A 19,026-nucleotide genomic window follows, 5' to 3' on the forward strand; every position below is an offset into this window, starting at 1 on the left:
GTGAGGCCATTTTGATGCAAAGCGATGATGGCTGCATGTGTTTCTTTGGAGGTAAACATTGCTAACTATAACAATTGGAAGAGCTTCTTCCCTCCATCAGTCTGTGCTTACAATCTAATTAGTATGATAGTGATTAACCTGACTAGCACTCATTCACACTTTCACATGTGCTGCTGAAATGATTAGTCAATTAATGTTATCGGGTCATTTTTTGTCAGGACCAAAAAACTGTGAAATTAGGCCATGCCCACACTTACACGGGTACGTCACACACACTAAAAATGGATTCATTATCATTTTTTAAATACTTTTTTTAGGGCTGTGCGTATAGGGATATTTATGTTTGATTAGTATTATTAAATATTATACACATGCATAGCTTTGAATTGAATTTGAATGAAAACACATTTTGAAAATAGCAACAGATGGCAATCAGAGATAACACTGTTTGAAGGTTTTTTGTTTTTTTCTTGACTTGCAAACTCACAGGTGTTATCTCAGTATGTACTTCCTGAAAACAAGTCACACATCACTTCCTGACACACCACAAGATGAAATACTTAACACAGTCATATAAAAACCTCCAAATAGAAGAAGGACTGTTTGGCATTCAACTTGTTATGTGAACATTTTTAAATGTCTCCATTTCACTCTGTAACTATATTTCAATAAGCAGGAATCAGTTTTGAGCAATATTCATAAAAAAAATTAAAAAACTTTTTTTTTTAAATTCAGTTGAAAATTCTCTAATATATTTCTCTAATATATATAAGTTCATGCCACTCACGTTTGCTCAGCACCTGAGAAACGTGCCAGATAACAGTGGAAGAGTCCGACTGGATGAAATACTAAAGAACTGAGAGCAGCCCTTAGCTTACCAACCCTTTAACTCAATAGTGTGTCTTCATGCTTGAAACTACTGAAATTGTTTTTGTATCTGAAATATGTTAAGTTCTTTTCTTATCATCTAAATGCCTGCTAGAAGACAGATAGAAGCCTTTTCATTGGACTTGTGCAACCCTTAAAGACACTGGTTAAACAGGATTCTTAGTCATTCACAGTGGTGAAGGAACTCACATTCAAGAACTCTACACTCTGTCTGTGGATCCAGAATCATAAGTATATCAACTCTGAAAACTGTGAGTACTTTCATTTGTGGGAGGTGAGTCTCAAATACTGAGGTCAAATATTTATGTACTATTTTATTTTATTTTATTTTATTATTTTTATTATATATATATAATACAGAGCAATGACTTCAGAAGAGATGCTGTGGGACAGTCTGAAGGCTGAAATAGAGAAAGAAGCTTTTGAACTGGACTCTTCACTGGGTTGTGAGTTACCGATTCATATACTGTATCATGTCTGAATCAATTCATTCAAATCAAATCATTCTAAAAAGTATTTTATAAAAAAGGCATTAATTTTCCCTAACAGTTAATATTAATATATTCCGTAGCTGAAATTGATGAACTATATGAAAACGTAAGAGCAAACTCAAAATCACCAACTTTGTATGGTAAGTCAAATAAATTGTGAGATTTATATTCATTCATTATGTTTATTAGTAGTAGTATGTTATTATCATTAAATAATGATCTGGCTTTATCTGGTTTCGATATTCAAGACTTAAAAGCGATTCCAAAATCACCCTCCTTGAATGGTTAAGTGTGATGGTAATTACCACTGGCAATAATTATAAATAAATCAATGTAAGCGGGTTCAGTGGGTCTATTGTCTGCTAGTGCTTCAGCTGTTTGAGTCTAGAGAAGCAGACAATGGCCACTGCACATGAAATCACTCCGATCTGAGCTGTACATACAAAACACAAAATGCCAAGATAACAAAAACAAGATAAAGAGCCTAACTTATCAGATCAGAATACCAAGAATGCTCAGAACCGATACTAACAGGGTTTTTCAAAGTCATATGTGCTTTTCCAAACAGTTTTTGGGCATAACTACATAGGGACTGCAGTACAGGCAAAAGCTCCCACAACTCTTTTTGAGCAAACCCAAAGATTGAAGAATGGCATACTGTAAGAGAGTTTTGTGTATTAGTACAATATATAAAAGTCATTAGCTTATCACTACACTAGTGACTGGTGGATTTTGGTTAGAATGATAGAATGCTTCTAGTGTAGAAAAAAGACAGTGAATCTGCTCGCTTCGGTTTGGACCATGATTCACATTTTCAAACAATGAGAATTACACAAGTGTGAACAATGAAGATGTCAGTCAGTATTCTGGAGAAGGTGACCTAGTGGTGGGAACTGTAATCCCTTAAATCACATCATATCCTTGTCATTAAATCATGAATTATAACTTCATGTAGTTCCAAACCTGTATATCCCATTGACTTCAATAGTATAGGCAAACCTGTTTGATTTACTGTCTTCCATGGGAAACACTCAAAAAAAAAAAAAAAAAAAAAAAAAAATATATATATATATATATATATATATATACTATATAAAAAGAAACAATTCAAAATACATGATGGTGAGAATTTTTTTTTGGGGGGGGGGGGGGGGGGGTGATTTATCCCTTAATATCTTCTGCTAGTTTAAAATTTCAACATATACCATGCTGTGGCAATGATCTTTTTCCAGCTGAGGCTGAGGCTGAAGCAGAGGAGCTGCGCATCATGTTACTGGGTGCGAGAGGGTCTGGAAAAAGCTCCACCGGAAACACCATCCTCAGATGCAATGTCTTCAACACGGATATGCAGCTGAGCAGAGTCACACAGTTCTGTGAAAGAGCATCTGGAAACATCAACGGCCGACCTGTGGCCATAATCGACACGCCGGGACTGAATAAGATCAATCGAACGGAGAAGGATGTCACCAGGGAGATCATGAAATCTGTCTCTCTCTATAAACCAGGACCACACGTGTTTGTGCTGGTTCAGCCGGTGGGAAACTTAACCAATGAGGACAAGAACATGCATAAAATAATCCAGAACATCTTCGGGAAGAACATTTGGAATTACACAGTGGTTCTGTTCACACACGGAGATCGACTAGAGGGGAAAATGCCAAATGATGTGATTGCCAGCTCAGACAAAGACCTCAGAGACTTTATCCGCACATGCAGTGGTGGATTTGTGTTCTTCAATAACAAGAACACGGGAAACTTTGAGCAAGTGACTAAACTTCTAGAGAAGATCGATACCTTGGTGGCCATCAATGGCAGAAGCTGCTACACAACGTCATTTTACCCGAACTCAGAGCGAAGGATATGTGAAAAACAAGAGAAGATTCTGGAGGAGAGGCAGGAAGAGATTGCACGAAAGGAGAGAGAGCTGGAGGAGAATTATTATGAAGATAAGGAGGAGTTAGAGAGGAAAAAGCGTGAGCTCTGGAGAGAGGAAGAAGACTATGCACGGAGACTAGCTGAGAATCCATCAAGACGCATAACTCTGAAAGCAGGTCTTACCAGAGCCCCCTCATCTGTAACAAAATCACAGACCATTCTTTAATCAAACCATTGTATGAGCCGTTCAGGAACTTTGTCTTGGAGTGATGGTGATAAACTATGTTCAGGTTTTACTTTGTGGCTGTTTATTGTTGTTGTGACTATTTTAATTAAGTAGCTCATTAACTTACCACAGAAGTTTCATTTAACAATATACCACTATGTTCCCATGATACTCTTATGGAATTTTCTTAATTATAAAACGATTCAATTGTCATTCATCTCTAATGCTATGAAAACATGAATAGCTTACTACTGTAATCAATTAGCTGTAATTCTGTTGTCCGCTGATTTTAATGCTGCCCTATTTTTTTTCAATGACAGTAAAACAATAAAAGTGTTCTCAGAGGACTTTGAAATAGACTATTTTTCTAATCAGAAGTTTTAAGCTAATCTAATCTGCAAGACAAAATATTTTCAACAAGAGGGTGTGTCAGCAACTTATTATAGCAAGAGAAAAAAAAGATAAACCCGACATTATACTTTCTTAACTCATTTTTAGTTCACTTACTCTAAGAAACATTTACTATAAGAAAAAGCTCAAGAGAAATAGCTTTAGTACAATTATTTAATTAAACACAGTGTACAGCAATTTCATATCCTACTAATGTGAATAGGAATGTGATGGTAAAAAAAAACCACAGCTACAAAAAGTAGACAATAACCTTTTTTGGTCACATTTTATTTTAAGGTCCAATTCTCACTTTTAACTAACCATTAACTTTGACTTTTGCCTTAATTAACTCCTAATTTGCTGCTTATTAATAGTTTATAAGGTAGTTGTTAAGTTTAGGGTATTGGGTAGGATTATGGATGTCATGCATTATATGTACTTTATAAGCACTAATAAACAGCCAATATGTTAATAATAGGCATGCTAATAAGCAACTAGTTATTAGTGAGAATTGTACCCTATACTAAAGTGTTACCCCTTTTTTACAAATTATTTAATAGGGTCAAATAAACAGACAATTGCATAAATTGGCCGATAGGAGGCAGTTAAATCCCTCTTTTTGTGCTGTACTTCAACTCAAAACTCTCATTCAAAAGGAAATTTAGCTTTCCATGTCCCCACGATTTAGTGATTTATTAAAGATTTTTTTTATTTAAAATAAATCCAAATAATGTATTTAAAAAATGTAAAAAAAAACGTATTACACGCATTACTACTACTACATTTACATGTAGTCATTTAGCAGACGCTTTTATCCAAAGCGACTTACAAATGAGGACAATGGAAGCAATCAGACCAACAAAAGAGCTTTATTTAGTGTACTACTACTAATACTAATAATAATAATAATTATGTTGTTAGGCAATAAATTGTACTCAGAAAGCCGAATCCTCCATTTTTGATAAAAAAAACAATTTAAAAAAATAAATAAATAAAAATTGTTTTGTGTTATTAGAGAAAATTGTGCACTATAAAGTATAGTATTTAAATATGAATTAAATTGAAACCATTTCTTTTTTCCTCTATCAAAACTAATGTACATGCTAATTACCATTAAGTACACACTTATCTAATCCTGTGGTAGAATTTCAACGTTGAGCGTTCCATCACAACCGCTGAGCATTCTAATTGGTCCACTTGTACCACCAAGAACACCGAGCAGCGAAGTGATTGGCTTAGGGGGTTCGCGGAAGTCATCTGAACGAGCCTATTGGCTGTCCGCAATGTCGCTCTTCAGAGTCCTAAAAACAGGCGGGTTTCCGGTTGAAGTTTACTGGATATCGGAAACGATTAGTGGAGTGCAGACCAGGATGGATCAAGCACTGTAAAGTAAGACAACTGTTAAACTTATTATTTTTAAGATACGCAGCCGCTGTACATGCGCAGTCGTTTATTCGAATGCTTTCACGGTGTTTAATATTGCATTATAAGCTTGCTGGAGGTTGTACTGTGTAGTTGGAAACAGCAGGCACATGGCATGCACAGTTTGCTTGTCAGGTTAAGTTACTTGCTAGGTGAGACAGCACGTTTTGGGGGGTTGTCAAACGTTTGACTGAAGGTTATAAGGGATACAGGTCACCTTGGCCACAGTGGGCACGGGAGGGGGCTTGTGGTCCTGATGCTGTGGAGGTGGGAGTGTTATGTAACATGCATCATGACATGGTGTTTTTATTCTTTTATTGCATGCATCTGTCATTAGGTGGGTTGGCATGTTATGACAGCTCTTAACATATGTTATTTACAGTCTTTTAAGTGTCTTATTTTGCCTTTGGGTTAAAAGCAGTATGAATATCACAGTGTATGAAAACTGTAATCATACAGTACCAAGGTGTGTTTTTCGTCTGATGAAGCCGATGGTCATAAAGATGCATTTAACTATTTAACTGCATTCTAGCTTTAAAAATAATAGTGTAAAACTGACAGTCCTCCTGTATTCCTGTCTGCGTGTCTCTTATGTCTGTGCTCTTTTAGTCATTCTCACTTTCATGCTTATTGTCTTGCAGCACAGGTTTCAAAGGAATGTTTCAAGTTTAAAACAAGTTTGATTTTATCAACAGCAGAAATGTGCAAGTTATACTTTTGAAAATGACTTAATTCTTCCACACAAAAATATGCTTTGTTGTTTGCTAACTGGTCCGGTGGAACTGCTGTTCTAGGTGGATAAACTTATGGTTTATTGACGTATTTCTACTGTGTGGATTTCTGTGTATGTTAACAGTCCTGTTCTGGTATCTTTGTGTGCCCCATGAGGGGTATGAGTAAAAATTATTTTCTGTGGCATGCTGTTGATCGAGCTTTCATTGAGCCTAGAACATTCCTCTGTGCGACAAAAACTTGTGTTTTAAAAAGAAAAAATACAGGGATTACCAAAAAGGGCCAAAGATTCCAGGCCTGTTAATACCAGTGTTGTTCAAATGTAAAAAAAAATAATAATCTGTAGGTTATTAAAATAAAGTTGACATAAAATATAACTTGAACTTAACTTTAAGTTAGAAATGTTGCTTTTTCAGCTAACAGAAATAAAGAAGCTTAAGTTGAAGTAATATATGTGTGTACGGTCTATATTTATTATGTTTAGCCTATATAAATACACACACATGCATGTATACATTGAAGTAAATTCTGTTAGGTTTATATATTTATATGTAATATAAATTTGATATAATATATTTATATATAATATACATTTGATATAATCAAATATTTATATAGAATATAAATTATATGAATATAAGTATATATGTGTAAATAAATGTAATAATTTTCAAATTATATATCGCATCTGTTATGAAAGTGCTTATATATAGTAATAAATATAAACAATACACACAAATATGTAAACAAAAAACTTTTATTTTGGATGCGATTAATCATTTGGCTGCACTATTTACTCTGTATATAAATATATAATAAAAACAAAACCTAGTGTCAAAAGCACATACAGACAATAGTAAAATTCTAAATTAAATTACACTGAAAATGGAAAAATAAAAATAAAAGCTTATTCAAAATATTAATAAATGCTTTAAAAGTATGCTAAAATAACAGCATGGTTGATACTGAGCATTTTAGATTTATTGATCCTTTACATGCATTTTTATCCCTTGTAAGCTTGTTTCACATGATCTTGTTGACAAATCAGAATTTGCAACAGCAATGCTATCTTACTGGCTAAGGTAGAAAATGGCTTCTCTTAGACAATCATAGAAACACAATTTTCATAAAATGTTGGAAACTATGAAGCAGTCAGTATAATTTGCATTGTGCAAGTATGTGTCATTTTCCAGCAAATGTTTTGGAAATTTAATTTCCAGCTTAGTACATTGTAAAGAATACCTAGCATGGAAAGAAATATATATATATATATATTTCTTAAAATAAAACAAATACATTTAAACGTTTCTAACAAATATAAAAAAAAAATTTTGCAAATACAAATTGAAATGCTTCTTAGTGCCCCTTGTGTAAATGGATATCATGGCTGTTGTTTTATTAGCTAATCTTTTTCTTTTTCTTTTCTTATTGTACTTTCTTTAAGGTAATGGTGCTTCACACCTGACATGGAATTACGTTGGAGTTTTTTTAAGCAGGAAAGAAACCAGGTAACTGAATCACAGGCACCTACAGCCCCACAAATCTGCTTGTGTTTATTTGCAATTCCCAAAAGCCCTGATGTTCTCTGGACTTTTCAGAAGCTCTGTTTTAACAATCACTTCATGCTATTTTACAATACTAAGTAAATTGCATATGTGTGAATGAAATACGGTCCACTATGGTTGCAAAATCGGTAGCCATAAAGCCTAGTAGTCAGAGTCAATATGAAATGCCATTCACAAAATGCCATTTTGCTTCTGTAATCTGATGCATCTCAGACAGAATAACAGTATTAGCCTGCTTGACTGTGCTATTGAAAGTCAGATGGCAATGTGTGCCACTTGGCTGAGTACCAAGAAGTTGGCCTGCTCGCACCTGGCATGGATTAGCCAGCTGCCACTGTGCAGAGGCACCAGGGACACGGCATGATATTCTGACCCAGTGACCTCATCTTTTGGGTGAAGTGTGTAGGTAGTCTTAAACTGTTGCCTTGTCTGTGCCTCACTTGTTCAGCTTGGTAAACAGAAAAAAAAAACATCTAACTGCCTTCTGTTGAAGCTGATTGCACCACCAGAGAGCTTTCCTTCCAAAGGGAATAAAGTTTTGCATTTTGACCCAGATAAAAGCAAACCAACTGACCACGAAAGCCCAAATAAGAAACCTGCCCACAGTTTCACAATTGAAAGACCTGAGGGAAACAACAGTTGAGTTAAAATGCTACACATGTTGAGCCATGGTGTTAATGCTGTAGGCTTGGCTGTAAGTCATACCCTCATCCCATTCCTCACTCTTAAAAGAAGGCAAAACCCACAAAATGTGTGACTTTAATTGGACTTAAAAGATCAGTTGACTGGGAGGTAGTAAAACAGTGTATTGGAAAGACTGTAATGTCTGCCTAGAGTTAGCAGTGATGTACGCTTATGATGTCAGTAAGTGTAATATGTTCCCAGCACTGGAGCATCAGTTTCCCATAATGCTCAATAAATTATATACATTTCATCTAAGTGTTTAGCAAAGTCTGTGTCGTCATCTGTGATTAGCGTAAGTATCAGGATGTCAGAGTGAATGTTATATGTGTGTGTATATATACATATTAGTGCTGTCAAACGGTTAATCACATCCAAAATAAAAGTTTTTGTTTACATAAGTATGTGTGTACTTGGTATATTTATTATGTCTGTATAAATATACACACATACAGTATATATTTTGAAAATATCTACATGTATTTAAATGTATATATTTGTATTCACATCATTTATATTATGTTTAAGTGTATACTTGTATACACAAACATAACATATTTTTCTGAAAAATATACATGCATTTATGTGTATATAAGGGATGCACCGAAATGAAAATTCTTGGCCGACGCCAAAGCCGAACAAAATGCATCACTGGGCCAAATACCGAATGCAGTTTTTCAAGTGCCCCCCCCCCCCCCATGTATTTTGGCAATTTTTTTCACCATTGAGTAAATTAAATAGCTAAAATGTGTTTTTTTTTTTTTGTTTTTTTTATATATATATTTTGTCTTGCTTTTCAAAGAAAAAAAAAACAATTACATTGTTTGGCATTGACTCTGACTACTATATATATATATATATATATATATATATATATATATATATATATATATATATATATATATATATATATATATATATATTAGTACAGACCAAAAGTTGTGTTTTTGAAAGAAGTTTCTTCTGCTCATCAAGCCTGCATTTATTTGATCAAAAATACAGAAAAAAATGTAATATTGTTAATAATAATATAATATTGATATATTATTACAATTTAAAATAATTGTTTTTAAATTTATTATACTTTAAATCATCATTTATTTCTGTGATGCAAAGCTGAATTTCTAGGATCATTATCACATGTTCCTTTAGAAATCATTCTAATATGATGATTCATTATCAAAGTTGGAAACAGTTCTGCTCCTTAATATTTTTCAGAACATGTGATACTTTTTTAGGATACTTTGATAAAAAAAAAAAGAAGCTTTTGAATGTTTGTAAAATATAAATATTTTGTAATAACAATATACAGTACTGGTCAGTAATTTGGGGTCAGTAATTTTTTTTCTTTTTTTTTTTAAATAAAATCAATACTTTTATTCAGCAAGGATGTGTTAAATTGATAAAAAGTGATAGTAAAGAAAATATATTATTAGAATATATATTATTAGATTTTTTTTTTGTTTTGAATAAATGCAGTTCTTTTTAACCTTTTATTCATCAAATATATTAGACAGCAGAACTGTTTCAACACTCATAATAAATCAGAATATTAGAAAATTCAGCTTTGCATCACAGTAATAAATTATTTTTTTAAGTATATTCAAATAGAAAACTATTATTTTAAGTTGTAATAATATTTCACAATATGACTGTTTTTTCTGTTTTTTTTGATCAAATAAATGCAGGCTTGATGAGCAGATGAAACTTCTTTCAAAAACATTAAAAATAGTAATGTTTCCAAACTTTTGGTCTGTACTATATATATATATATATATATATATATATATATATATATATATATATATATATATATATATATATATATATATATATATATATATATATATATAATGTATATATATGTTTTATTATTATTAAGATGTTGAAAACCATTTTTGTTGCTTAAACGTGTCATATGACTTTGCTTAAATACATAAAATTGTTTTTTTGGTGTAATGAACAAACACATTATTTTCCACATACTGTACATTATTGTTTCTCCTCTATGCCCTGCCTTTCTGAAACGCATAAATTTTTTTCAAAGCTCATCGGTCTGAAAAGCGAGGTGTGCTCTGATTGGCCAGCTATCTAGTGCGTTGATTGGCCAAATACCTCAAGCTTGTGACCGAAATGTTACGCCCCTTATACTACTATATTGTGATGCCATGTCCCAGCGGGATGAGATTAAAAACCAATAAAACCCATTACAAACGAGGCTTTTTTTTGCTTCCAGTGAGGAAATAATAACTGATTATAATGACTTAAACTGTCTTTTTACGCGTTGCATTGCATCGCGCAGCGTAAACATAAAAATATGTCTGCATTTTCAATTGGAGAAATGACAAACGACAAGCACTACTCTACACTGCTCGCGTTTGAATCATCAGTGACAAAGCTGTGAATGCTGTGAGTCCGCATTATTTGTCAGAACACCGGCATCGTAGGCTACTCTCCCAGGAAACAGTTCTGCACACATCTGAATATTTAGGTTGAACTGTTCTGGAACAGTGTTGTAAATACAACATAACCACTGATTTCTAGTTGTGTCCTCTATTGGAAGGCCAAACAAAGTAGATTTGCTTTCACAACAAAACACACAGTGTCTCCATGACATGGGAGCATAAAAGTTACGCTTTCTTTCTTTGCATGAACATTTGGGAAGTGTTATGCAAATCTTCCCACATCGTGATGTAGACGTGGGGGGAGGGGGGGACGAGCCGTTTTAGAAGGCCGTGGACAACACTTTTTTTTTTTAATAAAGAATCTCTTTGGGTTTGAGACTTTAGTCTTTGCAACTTTAGGGATCTTATCTATTCATAAACAGCTTGTAACACTCCAAAGAGAAAGGAAACTTAAAATCGCATCATATGACCCCTTTAATATTCTGTCCACATTGGTACATGTGAGAATCATGCGGTCCCTTTTCCCAACACTTCCCTCTGTTCATCATCGCTCTCTGCACATTTTACTTACCACAAAATACTCCCACTCATATTTTTAGTATTACTTAATATCCAGAAATGTTCTGTGAACCAAACAAAAGAGAAGAAAAACAAGGAAATTAGGGAGAAATAAATGACTTTGCGAAGCTAATGTGGTGCTGAGAAACTGAGATGTAAACAGAATGTGCCTTTCAATCATGTTTTCCCAATTGTGACATCATCACCATGGCAATAGATTCTAGCAGCACTGTTTTGCTCAGATGGCTTGATGAGAAAGACGTGTGTGTGTGTGACTCACTATGCTCATGACTAAGCTGTTATCTGCTCTTTATTCAAACCCTGTAGAGAGAAATGCATTTCTGAAAACACTTGACAGTCTTTCTATCAAAACCAGTTCTCTTGTTCGGTACCAAAGTGTTCGTTTTATCACAACTTTTTTTTTCTCAAGAGCTTAGTGAAAATCCCCACTGAATCAATCGAATTCACTCATTAAAATAGTTGTCTTTTTTAAATTCCTAATTAAACTGAAATTGAGAAAAATCTTCATTAAATATTGGTCAAATATTAATTGGGCTTCATATTTCTCCCGTGCTTGAGTTTGCTTCTTTGTTGACGTTTGCGACTTCCCAGTAAATGGCTGAATTAACCATGCAGTTTCCCTGATATTCAAAGCAAGGTAATAGGATCTGACAAAACTTTTTTTATTTTTGAATGGAGATTTTTGTAACTTGAGATCAGTTCTGATGGAAGCAGACTCCATTTTACTGAGAAAGTTGAGAGATTTTTATTGAATTTCTCTGAATGAAGAGAAATCTGTGATTTAATGATTGCATTATAGTTCCTTTTAAAGAAGTGAGTTGTGTGTGTTAAATATTTTTTATGCTTCCCGGATGTTGCAAACACTCATACATTGTGAACACGTAGAATTAACCTTATATTATTATTATTATTATTATTATTTATTGTTTTAATTCAAACACTCTAGATGTATTTTTGGAACGTTCAAATGTTCTAGTTTTTCAGTCATTCTATAGTGCTCATTTTCCTAAATATTCAAACATAGTTGTAGCAGATATTCAAAAGCTTTCTTGTTTGAACATGAACATGTTTTTGATGTTGCAAACATTCTGAAATTATTTTTTGAACATTTAAAATATCCTAGATCTTGCAGACATTCTAAATGTATCTTTACATTTAAACATATTTCAGTTTATTTATTTTTTAAACATTGTAACATTCTAGCCACCAGTTTCACAGACAAGGATTGAACCTAGTCCAGACTAAAATGTAAGTCTGAGCTGTTTAACTTAACTTAAAAAAAAAAAAAACTTGCACTGATTGATCTTAAAACTTGCCAGTGCTTTTGTTTTGTCTCTAGATGCACACCAGTAATGTTTTTTTATAAGTTACGTTTATACAAAAAAAAAACTTCCATGACCTAATTAAACTATGGCCTAATCCTGCTTTAGTCTAAACCCTGTTTGTGAAACCATGCCTAAATGTTGCAGAATGCAGACATTCTAAAATGATCTTTTTTAAACATTGATGTGTTCCAAATAGTGCAAACATTCTGAAATGGAAGTTGATTGCTGGAAATGGTGAAGCTCATTAGCAGATGTGGCCGTGACTGAATGTGTGACTCAGTGTAGGGATGATGTTATGTCAGATACCTTCACAATCTGTCACTGCAGAGATGCTACTTGTGTTTCTCTTTCTGTATGTGAAGTGTTATAACATGTTACCATGGTGATGGTTTTTGTCATCTGCTTAAAATGCTTGCAGCAGAGTTTGCATTACCGCTGTGTTTTTTCTGCTGCAGTGAGATCATAAATCTACACCCCACACACACACACACACACACACACACTCTTTCTTTCAGAGTAGAATGTCCCTTACTAAAGGTCATATTCACAATGTTTTACATTTTCCTGGAAAATATTCTTGTGCATATTCTGGAAACATTTGTTGTCAAAAATTACACTTTGTTCCCTATTAAGCTATACCAGCATGCTAAATACTAACTTTAAGTAGGTTAACAATGAGTGACTATTGTCATTAATTTTAATAATGTTATTTCTTTTTGTTTTAGGGCTGTTTTGACTATGGCAACTATGGGGGAGGAGTCAAGTCCCAGTGTCACTGCCCCTGCTGATACCACAGGCTCCGCCTCCAGTCCACAGAGTGATGCCGTAACCAATGAGCTGCAAGAACTGTCTCTTCAGCCCACCCTCAACTTGCTTCCTATTCATGAGAGGAAGAATGGTGAGCTTATTGTAATGGCAGTTGCATGTACCGTATTTTTCGGACTATAAGTCACACCTAAGTATAAGTCGAATCTGTCCAAAAATACATCATGATGAGGGAAAAAACATATATAACTCGCACTGGACTATAAGTCGCATTTATTTAGAACCAAGAACCAAGAGAAAACATTACCGTCTACAGCCGCGAGAGGGCGATCTATACTGCTCTGTGTAGACTACAGGAGCAATGAGCAGCATAGAGCGCCCTCTCGCGGCTGTAGACGGCAATGTTTTCTCTTGGTTCTTTTCTCTTAGTTTGTTTCTGTTGGTTCATGTAAAAATTAATTTTGATAAATAAGTCGCACCTGACTATAAGTCGCAGGACCAGCCAAACTATGAAAAAAAGTGCGACTTATAGTCCGGAAAATACGGTTATTATTAAATCTAAGACAGAATCTTCAATAATTCTGACTTGCAGCATTTGTGAACACAGCATTCATAAGCTTTACTTATATAATAACCAATACCAATATGACAGATGTCCCATTATTTTCTGAATTACAGTAACCAACTCTAAAGAATTTTCTGATGTGTCAATAGTATAAAAAACATTTAGGATTTTATTTTTAGCCAGATTGTTACTAGGTACAGGGTGCTGGTAAAATCACAGTGATAATACAGTTTAGAGTTGATTATTGTTTCTATAAATTTTTAAAAAATGTCTTGTTTAAAATTAGGTAAAAATTCTGTTTATTTTTATCAAGCAACTTACATATACTGTATACTATAAAGTTAAGCGGATGGTCTGAAATTTACTTTTTGCCACACTTCCCAATAACAGGTGAATCGAGAAAATCTATTTGTCATAAATATATCTCGTACTCAAATTTTCAGTCATGCTGGAATTATTTAACTGTTTTTTCTTTTGTATTTCTGGCAGTGAGTTCAGGTCATTTTGGCACTCGCTGTATAAATACAGTATATGAGATGAGTCAGTCTCCATCGCTCTGAGAAACACCGCCTGTCACAACAACGTCAGGACTGATTTTGATTTTCATATTTTTTTCTGGGTGGCTTAATGAGAAGAATTTCTCACACACATTGTATGTCAGTGTCACCACATGGAGTTATGGAGGATATAAAACTTAAGAAATCCTAGGTAAGCTTCTGATGGCCAGTTTTCAACCAAAAATGTAAAAGAAATGAGATACGATTCATTCTAGACAATTTATTTCATTGCTGGTCTTTTGTAAACCTAGAAACCAATTGGCAAGCATTTTTTTTTCATATAGAACTTATTGGATGCTGATCTTGGGCCTTTTGGGGCTATCACAAAATTTAAATTGCTAAAAATCATGATAACAATTTACAATACGGTTCCATATGTTAACATTAGCTAACTTGATCTAACAATGAAAAATACCCGTAAAGCATTTATTAATCTCAGCTAAAACTAATTTTATCATTTGATAATACATTATTAGAATCAAAAGTTACTTAATATTATTTAAAGGACCTTAGTTGGGACGGGGCATGTTTACCATGGTCTAGCATCTCCTTTTCTTTTCAAAACAGTTTGAAGACGTCTGGGCATTGAGGCTATGAGTTGCTGGAGTTTTGCTGTTGGAATTTGGTCCCATTCTTGCCTTATATAGATATCCAGCTGCTGAAGAGTTCGTGGTCATCTTTGACGTATTTTTCGTTTAATGATGCGCCAAATGTTCTCTATAGGTGAAAGATCTGGACTGCAGGCAGGCCAGGTTAGCACCCGGACTCTTCTACGACGAAGCCATGCTGTTGTTATAGCTGCAGTATGTGGTTTTGCATTGTCCTGCTGAAATAAACAAGGCCTTCCCTGAAATAGACGTTGTTTGGAGGGAAGCATATGTTGCTCTAAAACCTTTATATACCTTTCAGCATTCACAGAGACTTCCAAAACATGCAAGCTGCCCATACCGTATGCACTTATGCACCCCCATACCATCAGAGATGCTGGCTTTTGAACTGAACGCTGATAACATGCTGGAAGGTCTCCTTCCTCTTTAGCCCGGAGGACATGGCGTCCGTGATTTCCAAAAAGAATGTCAAATTTGGACTCGTCTGACCATAAAACACTATTCCACTTTGAAATAGTCCATTTTAAATGAGCCTTGGCCCACAGGACACGACGGCGCTTCTGGACCATGTTCACATATGGCTTCCTTTTTGCATGATAGAGCTTTAGTTGGCATCTGCTGATGGCACGGCGGATTGTGTTTACCGACAGTGGTTTCTGAAAGTATTCCTGGGCCCATTTAGTAATGTCATTGACACAATCATGCCGATGAGTGATGCAGTGTCGTCTGAGAGCCCAAAGACCACGGGCATCCAATAAAGGTCTCTGGCCTTGTCCCTTACGCACAGAGATTTCTCCAGTTTCTCTGAATCTTTTGATGATGTTATGCACTGTAGATGATGAGATTTGCAAAGCCTTTGCAATTTGACGTTGAGGAACATTGTTTTTAAAGTTTTCCACAATTTTTTTACGCAGTCTTTCACAGATTGGAGAGCCTCTGCCCATCTTTACTTCTGAGAGACTCTGCTTCTCTAAGACAAAGCTTTTATAGCTAATCATGTTACAGACCTGATATCAATTAACTTAATTAATCACTAGATGTTCTCCCAGCTGAATCTTTTCAAAACGCTTGCTTTTTTAGCCATTTGTTGCCCCTGTGCCAACTTTTTTGAGACCTGTAGCAGGCATTACATTTTAAATGAGCTAATTAAGTGGATAAAAGTGTAAAATTTCTCAGTTTAAACATTTGCTACGTTATCTATGTTCTATTTTGAATAAAATATTGGCTCATGTGATTTGAAATTCCTTTAGTTTTCATTTTATTAAAATTTAAAAAACATCCCAACTTTTCCGGAATTCGGGTTGTAAAAATAAAGTTGTGTTTTTAAGTAACATTAACAAAGATAAATAAATGCTGTAACAAATGTATTGCTTGTTTTAATGTTAGCTGTTGCATTAAAGTTGCATTAAAATTTGTCATCATTTGCTGAACACAAAAAAGGCATTTTAAATAATGTTGGTAACCGAACAGTAGTATTTTTGTCCTTATTATGGAAGTCAGTGGCTACCAGCAACTGTTTGGTTCCTAACATTCTTCAAAATATCTTCTTTTGTGTTCAGCTTGACTCTTAAACAGCTTGAGGGTGAGTAAGTGATGACAGAATTTTCACTTTTGGGTGAATTATCTGTTTAAGTAATGGGTCGTATTGTAAAGGGTTACCAAAATCAGAACAAATAAATTAACTTTCACTAACATGCACAATTAGGCATAGACATAATGTTAGGATTTGATACGATAGGCTTAGTGTTCTGATCTGCAAACGTGCACATGCTCGCACATGGCTAAGCTGATTAACTGTGTTTAGCATATGGTGACCAGCCCCTGGCTAATAATGGTTTCTAGAGTTATTTTGCATTCCTAATCTTTCTAAACACCCACACTCACATCCCACAAGCTCTAAATATGAAAGACTGAAATTCAGATTAAAAACCTAGTTGTAGAAGCCATGTTATCTCTGAGGGGTGTCTACTGCCACCCAGTGGAGCTTTACAGCACATTAGTTTATTAAAAAAAAATTTCCTGGAAAAGGATAGGGGCAGCCTGCAATCACTTACACTTTATACACAGTCTGACAAGTGAGTAGTCATTTAGCAGATGCTTTAACCAGCCGGAGCGACCTGACTTTAAGTGCCTCGTTGAGGCTAATGCATCGGCCCTAGTGAGAAGGGTCTGGCTGCAGATGTGCACTCTCTACTCTGTCTGCAGTGTCACTTGCTCTTTCTGTACAGGAACTGGAAATGTTGCAGAATGTTGTATAAGAGTTTGGTGCTTATTTCTTTATTATATGTTTGACTTGTAAGACTTATTTAAAAATATATATATATATTTAAATCATATCGTTTCAGCAGTGATGCATTATGAATTATATATTTGTTATCTTATCCAATGCTATTAATTTGTGTAAATTTTAGTTGGTGTCTGAATAATTTTGGGGGGCAACTGCATGTTTGTTTGGCAACACTGCAGGGTTGTAACTGTGGTGATTGTTGTGGAACTCCGATGCATGAAAGACTATTATTTTAGTTATAGTTGGACATAAAAACTCAAAAAAAAATTTTTTTTATCCTGCATTACAATAAATATCAGACTGCATTTGGGTTGTTTTAGAATAATAATAACAACAAATACAGCTAACTAACACAGTAAACCACAATAAAAACATAAAAACATGATATATGAGAAAATTAATAAAAACTGAAAACTTTTTTTGCAAATAAACTTAATGTAATACACACACACACACACACACATATATATATATATATATATATATACTGTATATATATATATACTGTATATATATATATATATATATATATATTACTGTATATATATACACACACATAGTTTTCCTTTTAATTGTAGTTTTTGTGTAAGATTGAGTAATTTGTTCTTTATGTGCTATGTGTACAGTATGTTGACGATTTTTTTAAGATTTCTATTTAGCTTTAAAGGATTAGTTCACTTCTAGAATGTTCCAAGATATTCTTTCTTCAGTGGCAAAGAAAGAACGTTTTTTAAGTTATATCTATATTTTGTATATAGAATTTTCTTTATTTGATTTTTTTTAGCAAATGACCGATAGTTTCGTTAGATAAGACCCTTATTCCTCGGCTGGGATCAAGTAAGGCCTTTGAAGCTGCATTGAAACTGCAGTTTGGACCTTCCACCCGTGGGCTGTCATTATAGTCCACGGGTGTCCAAAATATAGTCCAAAATCCTGGAATGTTTTCCTCAAAAATCTTAATTTCTTTGCGATTGAAGGAAGAAAGACATGAACACTAGGGCTATGCGATATGGACAGAGAAATCATGATTTCTTTGATCAATGTAGCGATTTAGATTTTAATCACGATTTTGACACACACAGACATGCTTTACAGTCATAAATGCATTCAGTATGAATTTGAAACATATTTCCAAAAGAAAACCAATTAGAGCTTTATCAAAAAGTTGTAACGTCTCTAGAACAGACTTAAGTCAAAAAAATCACTAAGGCTACGTTCACACTGCAGGCTGAAACGACCCAATTCCGATTTTTTTTGCCCCTATGCGACCTGTATCTGATCTTTTCATGACAGTCTGAATGACTCCGATCTTTTCAAATGTGACCCAGGCCACTTGGGTATGTGGTCCTGAATCCGATACGTATCCAATCTTTTGAAATGCGACCTCCATCTGAACGGCCAGGCCACATGTATCCGACCTGTACGTCAATGATACGCTACAAACGTCATACGTCTGCGTTGAAGTAGGTGGGAACGAGAAGATAAACTGATGAATTCTGTATTAGTGAAGCCACTCACATCAGTATCCCACCACTCCTGGCTGCGACTCTGCACCCACACGTTTCTCTGTACCGACGTTGCTAACACTGCTCCACAAAACGCCATGGCCAAAAACCTTGCTCTCCTCCTTCTTTTTAATTTTCTTATTAAAACGAGAAGATTGTA

The 19,026-nt window shown here is 34.4% G+C and overlaps 2 protein-coding genes across 5 annotated transcripts in view; both read left to right on the forward strand.

Moving 5' to 3' along the window:
- The first annotated feature begins 962 nt into the window (after nucleotides 1-962).
- On the forward strand, nucleotides 963-3,598 carry LOC132113836 (GTPase IMAP family member 7-like). The gene is made up of 5 exons (XM_059521896.1): nucleotides 963-1,139; nucleotides 1,249-1,334; nucleotides 1,460-1,518; nucleotides 1,618-1,663; nucleotides 2,612-3,598. Exons 2-5 carry the CDS (start codon nucleotides 1,253-1,255, stop codon nucleotides 3,478-3,480), a joined length of 1,056 nt encoding a protein of 351 aa, XP_059377879.1. The 5' UTR covers nucleotides 963-1,139; nucleotides 1,249-1,252; the 3' UTR covers nucleotides 3,481-3,598.
- A 9,717-nt stretch (nucleotides 3,599-13,315) lies between these two features.
- mrtfaa (myocardin related transcription factor Aa) overlaps nucleotides 13,316-19,026 on the forward strand; it is a 45,045-nt gene continuing 39,334 nt past the window's right edge. For all 4 annotated transcript variants that reach the window (XM_059552469.1, XM_059552477.1, XM_059552487.1 and 1 more), the window contains exon 1: nucleotides 13,316-13,477. In XM_059552469.1, coding sequence (XP_059408452.1) covers nucleotides 13,318-13,477 — 160 coding nt within the window. In that variant the 5' untranslated portion in view covers nucleotides 13,316-13,317. The remainder of the gene's footprint in view (nucleotides 13,478-19,026) is intronic.

The sequence above is a fragment of the Carassius carassius genome, chromosome 1, assembly GCF_963082965.1.
Source record: "Carassius carassius chromosome 1, fCarCar2.1, whole genome shotgun sequence".
Lineage (NCBI taxonomy): Eukaryota > Metazoa > Chordata > Actinopteri > Cypriniformes > Cyprinidae > Carassius > Carassius carassius.